At 36.7% G+C, this 16,170-nt stretch overlaps 1 protein-coding gene across 4 annotated transcripts in view; it reads left to right on the top strand.

The window, feature by feature from the left end:
- PDE4D (phosphodiesterase 4D) overlaps positions 1-16,170 on the top strand; it is a 368,255-nt gene that overhangs the window by 343,363 nt on the left and 8,722 nt on the right. For 3 of the 4 annotated variants that reach the window (XM_032205385.1, XM_032205388.1, XM_032205386.1), the window contains exons 7-10: positions 10,520-10,613; positions 14,274-14,446; positions 15,433-15,531; positions 15,621-15,785. In XM_032205385.1, coding sequence (XP_032061276.1) covers positions 10,520-10,613; positions 14,274-14,446; positions 15,433-15,531; positions 15,621-15,785 — 531 coding nt within the window. Of the gene's footprint in view, positions 1-3,295; positions 3,639-10,519; positions 10,614-14,273; positions 14,447-15,432; positions 15,532-15,620; positions 15,786-16,170 lie in introns of those variants that run through there. The other variant, XM_032205389.1, reaches the window with a different exon arrangement.

The raw sequence follows: 16,170 nt of genomic DNA, 5'->3' as shown, positions 1-16,170 counted from the left end.
GTCTCCCACAGTATTCTCCTGGAGAAGCTGGCAGCCCGTGGCTTGGACAAGTACACTCTATGCTGCATCAAAAACTGGCTGGATGGCTGGGCTCAGGGAGTGGTGATGAATGGAGTGAAATCAGCTGGTGACTGGTCATGAGTAGTCGTCCCCAGGGATTGGTGCTGGGGCCCATCCTCTTTAATATCTTCATTGATGATTTGGATGAGGGAATTGAGTGCACCCTCAGTACATTTGCAGATGACATCAAGTTGGGGGGAAGTGTTGATCTGCCAGAGGGTAGGAAGGCCATGCAGAGGGACCAGGACAGGATGGGTTGATGGGCAGAGGCCAATGGGATGAGGTTCAACATGGCTAAGTGCCAGGTCCTGCACTTTGGCCACAATAACCACATGTAGTGCTACAGGCTTGGGGCAGAGTGTCTGGAAAGCTGTGCACAGGAAAAGGATCTGGGGGTGCTCATTGATGCCTGAAGATGAGCTGGCAGTGTGCCCAGGTGGCCAAGAAGGCCAGCGGCATCCTGGCCTGTTTCAGTAATAGTGCAGCCAGCAGTACCAGGGAGGTGATCGTCCCCCTGTACTCAGCTCTGGTGAAGCCGCACCTCAAGTACTGTGTTCAGTTTTGGGCCCCTCACTTCAATAAAGGCCTCTCACTTCAAGAAAGACTCACGAAAGATTGAGGCCTTGAAGTGTGTCCAGAGAAAGGCTACGAAGCTGGTAAGGGCCTGGAACACAAGTCCTATGGGGAGCAGCTGAGGGAACTGGGGAACATTGGACATTGGAAAAACTGGGTTTATTCTGGAGAAGAGGAGGCTCGGGGAAGACCGTATTGCTCTCTACAACTACCTGAAAGGAAGGTGTGGGTAGCTGGGGGTTTTGCCTGTTCTTACAGATAACTAGCAACAGGACTTGAAGGAATGGCCTCAAGTTGTGTATGGGAGGTTTAGGTTGGAAGTTAGGAGACATTTCTTCTCAGAGAGAGTAGTCAGGCATTGGAATGGGTGGCCCAGGGAGTTGGTGGAATCACTGTCCCTGGTGGTGTTTAAGGAACAGTTGGACATGATGGTTAGTGATGTAGTTTAGTGGGCCATACTGGTGTTATGGTATGGTTGGACCAGATGATCTTGGAGGTCTTTCCCAACCTTGCTGATTCTATGAAAAGGAGTCAGAAAAAGAGTAGTTAATGGAGCCTCTAAATCTTTGTATTTTAGGAGGTAAAACTTAATTCCCTTTGTGCAATCTCCGTGCTTGCCTGGTTGAAGCTCTTCTAACTCCAGAGCATACAAAGGATCCTCCTCCAAGGCTGGGAGGAGAGGGAAGATGAGAAGGAGGAGGAGGAGGAAGAGGGGGAGGGTAAGAGCTTGACAGGGACCCTGCTGTACCCATGAGGACGACAACCTTCCTGCCATAGTCCCTGCTCGCTTACAAATTTTGGAGGATCTCTGGGCCTTTTTAGCTGGTTGTGCAGAGGAGTCTTTTGCAGTCCTCAGTGTTGTGAATTTTGAGATAAGGTGGAAAGCAATGTTGCGGTATATTTTGCTAGAGAAATCAACAAAAGTGTTTCTAATCCTCAGTGTTAGTATTGGGTAGGTAGCAGCAGTGTTCTCTCATGGATGACCAGAAAACAATGTAAAGCAGATGTTTTTTATTTTAATAATTTTAATTTAAAATTTTTTAATTTAATAAATTTTGTTTTAATTTTTATCTATTTTGATGTCTTGCCAATCTCTAATAATCCAGGTCTGTTTTCAAAACTTACTTTGTATTCATCTTCCTGTATAGTCCTTGGACAGGTATAACTTCTTTTTACTGAAAATGTATCAGTAATGTGTTTATTCACATATATATATATTTATATATATATGTGTGTGTGTATATATATTACCTATTTTAATGAAAACAGTGTGGTTTCCATAGGAAAACATGTAAGTGCTGGATGGTCTATTGACTGTAGCCAGTTGTCACATTGAGATATACTTCTCTGCTGCTAGGAAGAAATCTCTCAATCTCATATTTTGCCCTATTGATTTTTGCAGGCTCGATTCCTTCTCAAGCACTTAGTGTTTTTGACATTGCTATATAGCGTCACCCAGAGAGCTAGAAACCACTTCAATCAGAAGGTTTCTTATGACTTGGTCGGCAGCTCCCAGTGAATCAGCAATATGGGCTTAGGCTGGATGCTACACCAACTTGTCCTTAGACATTTCCTCATTGTCATGTTGGGAAACTCCCTTCTTTTGATACAGCAAAGACTCAGAAATTTGCCGCAGTAATGCATGTGTCTTGCACAGTGTGATGTAAGATAATGCATTCTTCCATTGAAATTTTGTTTTCTGAATGGCAGATGGCAGGATATTTTATTTAATGTTCTGAGTCAGTTCACTGACATGCTCCACTTTCAATTAATCCCCTCCCCCCACTTTTTTGTGATGTATAGTTGTAATTGATTATACATGTATTAACCTGCTAAAGCAGAAAGAGTAAAAGTTAAATAAATACAGTGAAAATTTGGTTTTAGGATGCTAATATTCTGATTTCTGCATGGAAACTTCGTATTTCAGGGGTATTGTAAGACACGTGAACTGTTTCCTCTTAATAACTGCTTTTTTCCTATTAAAATTGGGAAAAATACAAACAAACAAACAAAAAAGTAGAAAATGGCAGCTTATTGGCAAGCAGATCATTTTTTAATCTAGATTGCATAAAAGCCCAAACCATTTTCAATATTACAGTATACCAAAGATTGCTCAAGAGTACTGGTAGCTTTATTTGTTGCTTTTAATTCATTTAAAAAACTCATATATTTCCCTTCCATATGAAAAATTAAACAGAGTAGGAAAGCCAAATGAGTATACAAAATACTAATTTTAACCGCTTGGATGGCATGTCCATTGAAGAGAGCTGGCAAATGCTGCTGAAGCAACAAGAACTCAGACTAATTATTTTTGAATGGAGTGTGAATGCTGCAGGCGGGGATGCCATTATTAAATGACATGGTTGTTAAAGAAAAAAAAAAAAAAAAAAAAAAAAAAAAAAAAAAAGATATACCCCATGCCCAGGAGAGCCCCCAGTGACGCCCAATCAGAAATTTTCCTATCTCATGTCACCAGCCCCTTGCATTTATATCTTTTAGGGTGACATACTATTGGCTGCTAGCTAGGCTCTATGGGAGGGATTAGTGGCACTCTTTGTGGCTTCCCCTTCAGATCCTTATTTGGTAGCTGTTGATAGAACAAGTCTTTCCAGCAGCTGAGCATCTTGACATACATTATTCATTAAGTCCTGGTGTTCAGGAAATATGCATATCCCTAGCTCTTCAGATATTTCTTCAACTCATACAATATGTCTCTTCAGTGCTGCCTCTGAGTGCTCGGAGTTTTATAAATGGCATTTATACAATCGGAAGAACACACGGTTGGATTTCATTTCGGAGTGCCTCCTGTGCACACAGTTGCTGAGAACCTGAAGATCAGCAAAAAGAATTAAGAGAGAAGAGAAGGCTTCTTTCTTGTTGAAAGTCTTTTGCTGTAACAGATAGCAAAGAACTGAATATCTTAGATTTGGTAGTATAGAAAAAAAAATAAATCAAAAATGCCTGAGGCAAACTATTTACTCTCAGTTTCTTGGGGCTACATAAAGGTAGGATTTTGTTTTACCTTTTGAGAACCTTGATTTGCGGTGCATGATTGCATGATTACTGGATAGCACGAGTATTTGTGGGTAAAAGGACTATGAGTAACATGCATATAAAGTCAAAAATCTGAAAAGCAAGGCTTTACTCAGCAGGGAGAATGAACTGCACAGTATATAGTCTTTCTTATAAATTGTGATGGGACTTTTAAAATAATTGCTATAATGGATAATTATACCAAGTGTAGAACCATATAAATTCAGAAGAGTTTTGTGTTCCTTTATGAAAGATTGCTACAGAACTGTATTTCTAGATGTTAAAACATTTCACACACAAAAAAAAAATCAAAACTGAGATAACATACAATAGGAGACAGCATGATTAAAGAGGCTGAGGATAATGGATGAATGCATGACTCATCCTGGCTTTAACAGCTGAAGAAATGTGAAATTATCAACAGTATGTTCCAGCAACATTTTCTGGTAGCCTGAGTGTATGTGACAGCTTATTGATTAAAACACTGGGACACTGAAAATTATGTTCTTCTAAGATTGATCTATATTATTATGTAGAGAAGCTTTGAACTAGCTTGAAACTGCAGTAATGCTCGAAAATAGAATTAAATAAGCTTTATCTCTTTTATGGGAAAGTTTCCCACCAATTAATTAAATCAATATGCCATTCAACAAAATTCACTTAATACAGAACCGTATGTGAGCTTTGTTTTACCTCTACTTTTGTGCTTGTGCTTAAAAATAATAATGTTTTCTTATGATTTTATTTATGAAGTATGTTAAAAGGAAGAAAAATGAAACAATCTTATTCTTGACAAGCAGTAACTGTTCCACATCATAGCATTAAAAAAAATAAATCTCATTTCTACTGACCTAAGTAATGCAAGTATTTAATTAAATCACTAAATATAATATAAGCATTATATTCACACATGACTGAATCTGTTATGCTCACTTGTATTTATATCCACTTTTATCACATATTTGTTTTAAAAGTAGAAATTCAAAATCCTCATTAGGTCATTGTGTCTGATCAGGTCGTTGTGACCATTTTCTGCTATTGGAGAATTATTACAATATATTTTCTGGGATTTTGTTCAGTCATCTGTGAAGAGACTGAAGTCCGTTATGCTATCTAGGTGGATTGTTTTCTTGTTTACTAAAAATATAAGATTAAATTATTTTCCATGTAGCTGAAAAAGAGGTATTTATTGTACATTGCTTGGAAATATATTCTGGATTTCCAGGCAGCTGCTGTAATTTTTTTACTTGCTCAATCACAAAAATCCAATCACTGATCTTTAAAAAACATTTCACTGTTGCTACATAGCCTTTAAAATGGATACAGATTTTTGCTATTTGAAGTTCAGCAAAGAACATGATAGCTGTAGTTGATTACACATGGTAAAATATATCCTCTGTATAGACAGTGTCCTATACTATGTATATTGTATAGGCAATAATTTTAGTTAAGAAGCTAAATAGTACTTGAATGTGATTTTAGCATAATGCTCTCTAAGTTCACAGAATACATGTTTTAGGAAAAATATGAAGATCTATTTGCTCTTTCTGACAGTCAAAATTGAATAAAAGGAAAATTGTCTTAGTCTCAAAGATTATGACATGTATTTACATTTCTCATTACACATATATTCATAATTTCTGTATGCTTCAGGCTGTGCTATATTATCTTCTGTTAGATTATATTGGAGAGAATGATGGTCAGATGGATGTCAGAGATCGTCTCTGGCTATCTTTGAGAATGTTTCCTTCAAATAATGAATACTACTGTTGCAACGCCAGGCTTGGAGACAGGAGCCTGACTATAGTTTATGAATTAAAAACCGGTTTGTGATCTTGATATAAATTAAATGCATGGTCTTCCAAGCAACACTCTTATTTTTTGAGAATGTTTTTACTTATTAAGAGTCCTGTTAAAGAGAGTTTTCCACTGATAAACATTAAAAACAGAAGCCTTATGTTAACCTCTAAGACTGGCCTATTTTCAGTTCCTTATCTTGTTTTTTGTAGAATACACCACTTTTCAAACCCTATAAAATAATATAGTTTATTCTATTTTAAGTTATGAAAGTATTTTAAAAATAGCAATTATACATACTACAGAAACAAGATACACTGCAATGTGTGATATTCCAAATATTGAATGCATGTTTTCTGTATGTATTGTATCCATGTAAGCATTCAGAAGTGTTATCTAGAAAAGAAGCAGCCAAAAAATTTGAATCTGAGATCTGTTGCCATGTTGATTTGGGAACCAGTGCAAAGAAAGACTCCAGTGCTTTTAAGCATTCTACTTCAAGCCTCTGCAGGGTTTGGAGCTCAATTAACACTCACATTGAAGGATTGCCAGGTAGGGACCTTTTGGTCCATGGACTGCCTTCTTGCCTTAGCTTTACTTTCTGTGCTGTTGCTAAAGTTACCTCTTTACAGTCCTTGGGATGCAGCAGATTGCCTGTTCATGAGAAGAAAGCCTGGGTGGAAGAAGTCCTCCTGGGGCATCTATGCTGAGGGTGGTTCTGCATCCTTCTGCAGACTGCACATTTATGTCAGCTTGGAGTTATTGATTCATGGACTTTAAGCAATAATGGAATCAGTAGACCCCATATATATTGAGTGCAGTCCAAACTTTTCATAGCCATGAACTGACTCTGTAGTTAGATCGTCTCCTTATTTTGGGAATTGACCATGAGTCTTCTTCTTGCTATAGACACCAAGTCTCCCCAGAATTACGTTAGTGCTCTGGTCACAGTTTGGGAATATAGTTACTGCAAAAGGCTGTCGAAATTTTTTTTACATACCTTTGTTGACATCTGAAAAAAAAAAATATTTTTTTTTTTCTTCCACTAAAAACTATTTAAATATGCCCTAGGTTGATTGCGGTGTTATACAGAGACACAGACACATTGCTATGAGCCCACTATAGCAATAGTTCAATCCCCACTGTGTAATTTGTTCTTTGGAGATGAACAATATTTAGGAAACTGTTCTTGTCTCAGCACTTTTATTCTCACTCTATCAGACTTTTCAGACTTTTTTTGTTGAACTCTGCTGCTGTGACATCAGTATTCTGTAGTGAAGAACTGTGTAATTGACTTAATGGATGTTTTATAGCCTGTCCATTTCCACAGGGAATTTCCTATACTATAGTTGAGGGCAGTGATAATCCAAATGTGTCATTTTTTCAATCTAACAGTGCCTGGCCTGCAAAATGAGAAAACCCTTATGTAGAAGAATACAATATATGCATAGCTCATCCAAAAACCTGTGATTCCTGCCTGTGCAAAGCTGACAATATTATAATTAAAGTGTATGTAACAACATACTCGATTCATTGTGATTGATTTTGTTCAACTACAAAACTATGTGACATTCAGATTTTTTAAATTCCTACTCAAAATAATATCTTTAACATTTACTATTTCAAGAATTTTTCATGTTTTGCCTTGTTTTGAATAAAGTGCTAAACATTATTTCCAAGATGAGAAATGAAGAGAGAATATGAGCAGTCTAGCCAAGTTTCAGGCACTTAAAAGAGATGTTTTCTGGTTGTTCTTGATTCAGATCAAGAACAACCCTGATTTGCAATAAGAGCTTGTGGGAGCAACATGAGAGTTAGGCAGAATTTCATTCTCAAATAATAATGCAATAATGCATAAATATGTGGAAAATTGTGCTCTATGAAGCAGCAAGTTTTTGAGAAATTTGTAAATTCTGAAAAAAGTAGAGGCTTTGGGATTTTTTTTTTTTTGATATTTTAGGAAAAAAAAAAGTTTTTTTTTTTTTTTTTTCCCCAAAGGACAAGATATTAAACATCAAAAGATTAAGTAATGTACAGATATACTGCAAAAGGACATAATCAAGAAAACTATTTCAACAGCTTAATTGCTGTTCAGTTAATGCTCCTTTATTTTTCTCATGCATTGTCATTTTCATCAGAAACAGCTGTCTGTATATGGTCTACAACTTCATATGTTCCAGTGCAGATGACGGTCATAAGGCTTTGTCATGTGTAATTAGGAAATCAAAGCCATTTTCTAAACTCCACAGTCCAGATGTTCTCAAAATAGATGTCAATTAAAGCTGTGTTGGTGTTGCGTCAGCAACATGTGAAAGAACGTGAGGAAATCACACTTCTACAATGCTTTAAATCCCAAAGGCTTCTCTCATGGAATTCACTGTTAGCAGGAGGGCTTTCAGAAGTGTGGGGACTTGTTTTACTGTATGCTCATATTCAGCTGCAATGTAGTCTTCACCAGGTTTTATGCTGATGGCCTAGCTTATGTGCTCTGTTGTCTTTCGGGGTGATGTGAGGTAGGCAAGACTTTGCATTAGACCAGTCAGGAGCATATGATTGGAAGAGACTGCTGTGTCTCTTCCAATCCAGTCCTCTGTCATTGCGGGCAGCCAAAAAAAAATAAAAATAAAATAAAAAATAAAAGAAAGGTTAAAAGCCAAAATTGTATCAGGTAGCATCAGGTAGTTGGGAAAAAAAAAAAAAAAAAAAAGCATAGTCTAAACACTAAGTTGTTCTCCTTTCAAACATGGAAAATTTTTAAATAGATGGAGAGCTCCTGAGCTGTACTTACTTTGGCTGAATGGTCTGTTGTTTTGTTTTTTTTAAGTGTGGCAAGTGGGCAAGTGATCCAATTGTGTTGCTCTACAGCTGCTAAAACAGCATGGCAGCGTTGGGCATTACCTGAGGGTTTATCAGGAAGCAGGCAGACAGATGAGGACTATTGAGGGGGATCCAGGGGCATTAGCTTTATGAAACCGAGAAGGAACGTATATTGGAGTGGTAATGGATTTACTGATGACATACCCGTAAATTAATGCCATTTTGTCAAATTCTTGCATTTTTGTTAAGATTCATATGTGTGATATTTAATTTAAAGCTTCAGTTTCTGGGGATAGTCAGGAGACAAATAATCTACAACTTTTTGCAGTTTTTGCTCTAAATAATTCAGTTTTTCACCTTGGGTGAAGAACAAACAAATAACAACAAAAAACACACCTATGTAAGTGTGTCTTAAATGCATGTTAAAAGTTTCAAGGTCTTTTAAAAATACTTTCAGAATTTTTGCCCAGTCATGTTATTTCTTGGCAGGCTTGACTCTTTTTTTTTTTTTTTTTTAACATTTGTAACATTGGTGACGAACATCTGACTTCACTATGGAGACTAGCACTGGTCTCATGCAGAATGTATAGCTGTATAGTTCATAGCCTACGTAACTGTATTTGCGTTATGGTTCAGATTTTCAGAAATCTATTGAGTGCTTGCTAGCACACGTCTGTATCTGAGATCAAAGTTGTTCCTTTGGCTTGTGACAGAAGTGTAATTTGTAGTAGGAGTCTTTGTAGAGAGAAATTCCTGGGCTGATGGTATGTCAAGATGGCAGGAAAATGTGGTGGCTAATGGTTAGAATGTTATATTAAAGGTAATTTTTATATTGTGCACTGTGAGCAATACAGTAATTGGTGACTTCCAAAGACATTGAGAAGAAAATAACACCTTTCACCGTGCAAAACCTCTTTGAAGTAAGGGCTTTGATGATTCCAGTGTGGTGGAAAGGAGGTGGTCAATGTTTAGTCTACTGCTTTATCTAGTATATAGAAGAATAATTTTATAGTTTTCCTCATAAAAGGAATGTTTACAGGGTTATATAATAAGGATAACTATTGCTTAATATAGTAAATGATCATGTCTAGCTGCAAAAAAAGCACAAAATGAGTTTGAAAATGGCTGAAAATTATTTGGCCTTGTTAAGACAAAAGGAGAAGGGAAAGTAACAACAAAATGAAAAAATGGCACAATGGTAGACAATATTCAGTAGTGACAGATATTAATTTGCACTGGAAAGATCTGGTTGAATTGATAATAAATATTGCTGAGTTGTATTTATTGGTAATATCAAGGCAGAGCTATATTACTATATGTGAAATGCCATGTAACGTAGAGCTGCACAATTAGTATATGGAACACAATGCTGCAGGTTCTCTCTGTGGAAGGAAGCACTTCTTCCCAAACTTGTGTGAGTGATGGAGCCCTGGCTCAGAGAGGTTGTTCTGTCTCTTCCTTGGAGACCTTCAAAAGACATTGTCCTGCTCTGGATGTCCCTACTTGAGCAGGGGTTGGGCCAGATGGACCCAGAGGTCCTTGCCAACCTCAGCCATTCCAGGATTCTTTGAAGGTATCCTGGGCTCTTGAAGGAGTAAAGAAAGACTCAATTATAATGATGCAATCAATTAATGCTTTGTGGAATGCTAATATGCACTCACATCAAATGGCTGCCCATGTGAATCAAAGATAAACCTACATATTGGCGTGTAGGAAATCAGTAAGATATTTTGATATTTTTAAGGAATGCCATCAAATTCTGTACGTTAATGACAAAGGAAGAAACTTGAAAGGTTTTGAAAGGTATTTCAAATATATATAAATAGATTAATTTAAAAATATGATAAGAAACTCCTAGAAGATAAGGGATCTTGTGTAAATATGTTTGCATTTTCTCTTCAAATTAAAATAAAAAACATGACAAAAAAAGGAACATTAATTATTTCTGAGTTTATGCTTATGCCTTACAGCTTTAAGTTACAAGTAGGACCCTGTGCCTCAGCAATCGAATCGCGATTCAGTGTTTTAGGTGGTTAAGAGTTATGTTTTTCAACAGATAAGGAAGTTAGTAGGGAAGAACAATATTATATGTCATTTTTGCTTTCACTGTTATCTTATTTGGTATGTTCTTACTCTTGTGTCCTTCCCCCTGTTATAAATTGACTGCATTTTCTAATCCTAACCGAAGTATGTCTTGATCACTAACTTATGCTTTTTTGCTTTTGGTTTTCCTTTCCAGTTTAAAAGAATGCTCAACCGGGAGCTAACCCACCTTTCTGAAATGAGCAGATCAGGCAATCAGGTCTCTGAATATATATCAAACACATTCTTAGGTAAGACCATGATGGGAGCTAACTTTTTTGCTGTTGTTCTTTTTAATCTCTTTCTGTGTTGTGATAGAGCTTAAAAGCAGCTTCCGTATAATTTTCTGTTTACAGAAGCTGTACGTTCAGTACAGAGGTTATGGTAAATCCATTCCTTTACAGCTTGTGTAGTTTGTGTGTGTGGTTTCCCTGTGTACTTGCAGATAAATACTCATCTACATATTCTCATTATTATATTGCTACCATACTAAGATATGAATATATAATAAATCAAGTATTTCATAGATTTGAAATAGTTCTTCCATTCTGTTTGCCTTCTGGCCAGAAAGAAAGTTAGAACAAAGAGGTTTCAGTGTGCTGAAGGCACATGAACACATGAAACCTCATTAAATCTCACAGTGCATGTTTCTGATGGTTTGGTATTCCCTGCCTGCACATGAGAAAGCTGATGAATATGACTAAGTCAACATCTGAACAGACTGCTGCCGGAGAATTTGTGCAGCAAAAGAGCTTGCACTGTGGGATGTCAGCACTGAAAACCCTGACATGATATTATGAAGACTGTATTTCTTTCTCTATAGCTTTGCAGAAGGCAATGTTTTGTTCAGTTTTTCATATATATATAAAACTGGTGAAAATTAATAAAACTTGGTTCCATGTGGTTGATTGTGAGCAAGAAAATAAAGTTAATGTATAAATTTTAAGGAAGTTTTGAGCAAAACACAACTGGTTCATGACTGTGCACATAAGGGGAAGCACAGCTGGATATATCTAAATTAGGATAGCGAATATATTAAAAAGTGCCAAGGCTAGGAGAAATTTTGTTTTATTTGTGTGAGATAGCTGGGGCTTTTTGTGCTTTTTGGAAAGAAGTGGGGTTTTTAAAAGTCCCATTTTATCCCGCTTGTCACTGTAACCTAATTGGATCTCTTCACGTGCCCATTCAGTTTATCCATGATTGCAGTAGCTGTCTGAGAAGTGCAGCACAGCAGAGTTTCATAAAAGAAGAAAGAGATACACCTGTGTTGCGGAGAAGCAGTATTGCAGAGCTTCAGGAGCCACTTAGGCTAACTGAAAAGACTTAGATACCAGTCTCTGTATGGCTTTACTTGAAAACGTAAGGCTGATTTTGACAGGGTAAGGAAATGCATGTCTACCTTTCAGAGGAGACCTGAGTGTGGAGCAGAAAGAGCACTGGAAAGGCAATCACTTACAAATTACTGAGCTATGGGTTTTCTTCAGTGGCTGGATATAAATGAAAACCCAATCTGCTAAAAAAAAAATGTATACAAGAAGAATACAGTGGAGAAAATACCTGAGCTACAGAATTATTGCTTAAATCTACTATTTCCAGAATGTGCTGTCTAAATATATAGATTCTGAGATACAATGAAAAGAGGGAAAATATTATTTCCATAGAAAATTCAAATGAATCTAGTAAATTGTTTTCTTAATAGATAACTAATCTCCTGAACATCTACAGACTTTCACATTTGAGATTTAGGAAGATGTAATGAGAAAACACTTTTTAATGTTTTTCTTCTTCAAAATAGATAGATTGTTTTCCTAGGTAGGACTGTATGAGATGTATGAAGTTATTCTTTATGACAACTAATATGTTATTGTGTAAGAATCAAGGTTCCTATCCTGAGTCTGATAATATGTAAGCCTTTTATTTTTCAGTGTAATTAATCTGTTTTCCTATGAAGTGAAAGCGTAAGAGAACCTGTCAACAAGTATAACATAACCAGGGTCAAAATGGCAAGTTATCTTTTCTAGATGTTCAGATAGGTCTGGAGTACTTTGCCTCATTACTACAAAAGCATAGGCAATCCCGTGGAATTCCTTAGGAGATTTAAAGTTGTTCAGACAAGACCCTTCCTTTCACTTGAGTTGCTCTGACAGCTGAGCTTATGAACCTCCCGTTGATGGCTCTAAACTTTGTGCATATGACCAAAATCATAAACATCAAAACATGAACACGGGTCCCTGCTCCTCATCTGTTGTCGGTTTGCACCAGTCAAAAGCTCTAGTGCTTATCCTCCCTCTTTTTTTCCTGATTGTCTGCAAGCAGAGAGCAAAGTAGGGGGGAGTGAAGGGGGGACTGGAGAACTTAGTGCTGCAGGCTAAAGCTTGGTGACATTTCTGCAGTCGCTTCTTCACTCTGATTTGTTTGGAATTTGAAGTGTCCAGTAAAGGCAGACTGCTAAAGGGTAATTAAAAAAAAAAAAGAAAAAAAAAAAGGAAAAATAATTTAAAGAAAAGGAATAAAGTGAGGAAGCAAACACAATAACAATCTAGAAATTAGGAACAGACTTGCTACCCTTGCCTGGTTTCAGTGTCTTTCTTGAAGATGACCATTGCAGGAAGGATAAAGTAAACATCTATTTTTAAGAGTCCCAGTTTTCTTTTCTGATGTTGTTCTTTTTGTTTCTTTTAAGTTGTTTTTAAATCATAGTTTTCACTCAGCTCCTGTGTTAGAAACATATGTCCTTGATATTACTTGTTCTGCTAGAATATTTCTTAAGGAAGAGAAAAGATGCAGGCAGATCTTGTCAGAAAAGAGATGAGTTAAAGGAAGTTATTAAAACACTACATTTAAAAAATAGCATGAATAAAATGAACAAAAACTAATGCAAATTCCTAGCAGTTTTTTGGCAGGAAAATCCTCTGTTGCACCGATTTCAGTTGCACTGGGGACCATGGGTGTCTGCAGTGCGCCATACCCCCATACTGTTTCTGCAGTGATCAGATGACAATAGCCTAAATACACTTTATTATCCCTTTGATCTTTGCCAATAGTGGTAGTAAGATTTGCTGGCACAGACACTGAGGTATATGAAATAATACCACTGATACTGCTGTAGAAGCAAAAGCCCACAAGACAGATCTCTTTTTTTTTTTTTTTTTTTTTTTTTTTTAGCAGAATAGTCTTTTTGTCAGTACTACTTTCTCTGTTTGAGAGGTGCTATACATTGTAACAGAAAAGAGCTGCTCTTCAGAAGTGAGCTGCCTCTACATGCAAAACATTTGTTGATGAGGCACCACTGGCAAAAGATTTTCTGAGCTGTAGAGATAGCATAAACACAGGCAGCCCCCTTTAAGGGGGTTTTGGAAAGGTTTACATGAGATACTGTTTTTTTTGGTGGTGGTTGGTTTTTTTTGTTTGTTTTGTTTTGTTTGGTTGGTTTGTTTGTTTGGTTTGTTTGTTTTTTGTTTTTGTTTGTTTGTTTTGTTTGTTTGTTTGTTTGTTTTTTTGCTTTTTTTTCCCATAAAATAAAAAAAAAACAAATTTTCTTGCCAAATGAAAATACAGACTTCTGTTCATGTGTTAAAACATTTATAAACGAAAGAGCTAACAATATCCATAGGGCTACAGGTGCAGAGAAAGTGGAAATTAGACAGTCACAAGGCATATAAAGCCAGTTCAGAAATCTGTGAAATAGAGCTCTGCTTTAGTGAGGACCTGGTCTATGTTTGTCTCATTTCATGTTTTAACTGCTGTTGATGTGAAATATCTGTTGAAAATTCTCCAACCACAAATATAAAAAAAAATAAAAAAAAGTTCTGTTAAGCATTACAACATCCATAATATGAAAATCAGCAGTAAAGCAAGCAAAAATATTTGTAATTCATATCAAAAATATCTTTTTTCTCATTCTTTTAAAGACAAACAACATGAAGTTGAAATTCCTTCTCCGACGCAGAAAGAGAAAGAGAAAAAGAAGAGGCCAATGTCTCAGATCAGTGGAGTCAAAAAACTGATGCACAGCTCCAGCTTAACTAATTCCAGTATTCCCAGATTTGGAGTTAAAACAGACCAAGAGGATGTTCTTGCCAAGGTAGAGAATATTTAAATCCTTGAATTTAAACCGTTGAATTGAAATAGAGGTTGGTCAGATGGAGTTACCAATATTATTCCATCTTCCACTTAGAGCTGTTGATTGCAAGCTGTAGCATTAAAGGCTGATCTCACTTAAAGTAATGTAAATCCAGTGAAGTGGAAGAGTAATAACTGAAATCAGAATCAGGCCGTAAGGGTTGATTTCTGCTTGAGCAGGATTTCAACAGGAATGTTTCCTGTCAGTTGCATATATTAATAATAATAATGCTGCATATTCCTTAATAATACCTGAGGAAGGAAGAATAAACTTATATACTGTCAGAGGAATGAAAATCTACAGCAGACTGATGCTTTTCAAAAATGCACAACTGTATAGCATTAGAGCTATCTTTGCATATCCTGTCTTCAACTCCTTTTTCATGTCCGTATTTTGTTTTCAGGGACACTTCTGATTTTTGCACCAGCAACAATTTGGCAATAATCTAACACTGGTATAAAGTGATTATTCATTCAATTTTAGTTGTTAGTATTTGGAAATATGCCTATCATTATGTTCTCAGGAATCCCCCTATTTATTTCAACAGTCTGTTTTTGAGAATCAGGAAGACAGCAGCAGAACTCAGTGACTTTTGCAGTTCACCTCCTCGCTGAACTTTGCCCTTACTAGGCAGTGAGATAGAAAGGGTGTCAGCTCATTCAAGATACTGCAGCATCTCTTCCTCTGGAGCAATTCACTTAAAAGTGGAATTCTTTCCTCCCTAGTGAATTAAAATCAGGAGAGGTGGTAGATGCCAGTGCAAATATGACAAGAGTAATAGTAGCAACTTTCCCCCTTTTAGAGTTTAGCATATAATTTTCACAGTGACTCTAGCAGGCGTCAAGCTTTGCATTTTCATGAGTCTGCCGTTTGTAGCTGTTTTAATCAAAAAATGCTGGAATCTGTGTGTTAGAGTTCAATGGTTCTGTTGCTTGATTCTGTCCTAGGAACTAGAAGATGTGAACAAATGGGGCCTTCAGGTTTTCCGAGTAGCAGAACTATCTGGAAACAGACCTTTGACCGTCATCATGCACACTATTTTCCAGGCAAGTAGGAGCAGCCATACTGCTTCATGCTTATCTGAGAGATTTTTCTGTGCTTTGTAATCTGACTTGTTTCCCTTTTTCTTTTCTAGGAACGAGATTTGTTAAAAACATTTAAAATTCCAGTAGACACTTTAATAACTTACCTGATGACCCTAGAAGATCATTACCATGCAGATGTGGCATATCACAATAACATACATGCTGCAGATGTTGTTCAGTCAACCCATGTCTTGCTATCAACCCCAGCATTAGAGGTAAACTACACCAAGGTGGGAAAGAGGCAGGCATGAGAGGAAGGGACATACTTTGACTTCTCAACTAAACGATAAACATTTTAGTTTCTGTAATATTTTTCAAAAAGAAATCTTGACATTTATTTCATAAGTTGCTCTCTCTTAAAGATACTTTGTGAGGATCCGGGTTTATTTGTGTGTAAATATTGTGCAGAAAAATGTCATGTTTTTCTTCAAAGTCATGGTCTTATACTTGCAGATTTGTGTTGTCATAACCTTTTTTGTTGCAAAACAATTTGTAACTTGTTACATTCGTTTCATTATTAACTGCTTCCTGTTCCGTCATTACTTCCCATGTGAGACTCACTAACCACAGTGGAATTGCATAGGAAAGACAGTGATAAAA

The sequence above is a fragment of the Aythya fuligula genome, chromosome Z (genome assembly GCF_009819795.1).
Source record: "Aythya fuligula isolate bAytFul2 chromosome Z, bAytFul2.pri, whole genome shotgun sequence".
Taxonomy (NCBI): domain Eukaryota; kingdom Metazoa; phylum Chordata; class Aves; order Anseriformes; family Anatidae; genus Aythya; species Aythya fuligula.
Note: the sequence above shows the minus strand (reverse complement) of the source record. Positions and strands in the feature narration are given on the sequence as shown.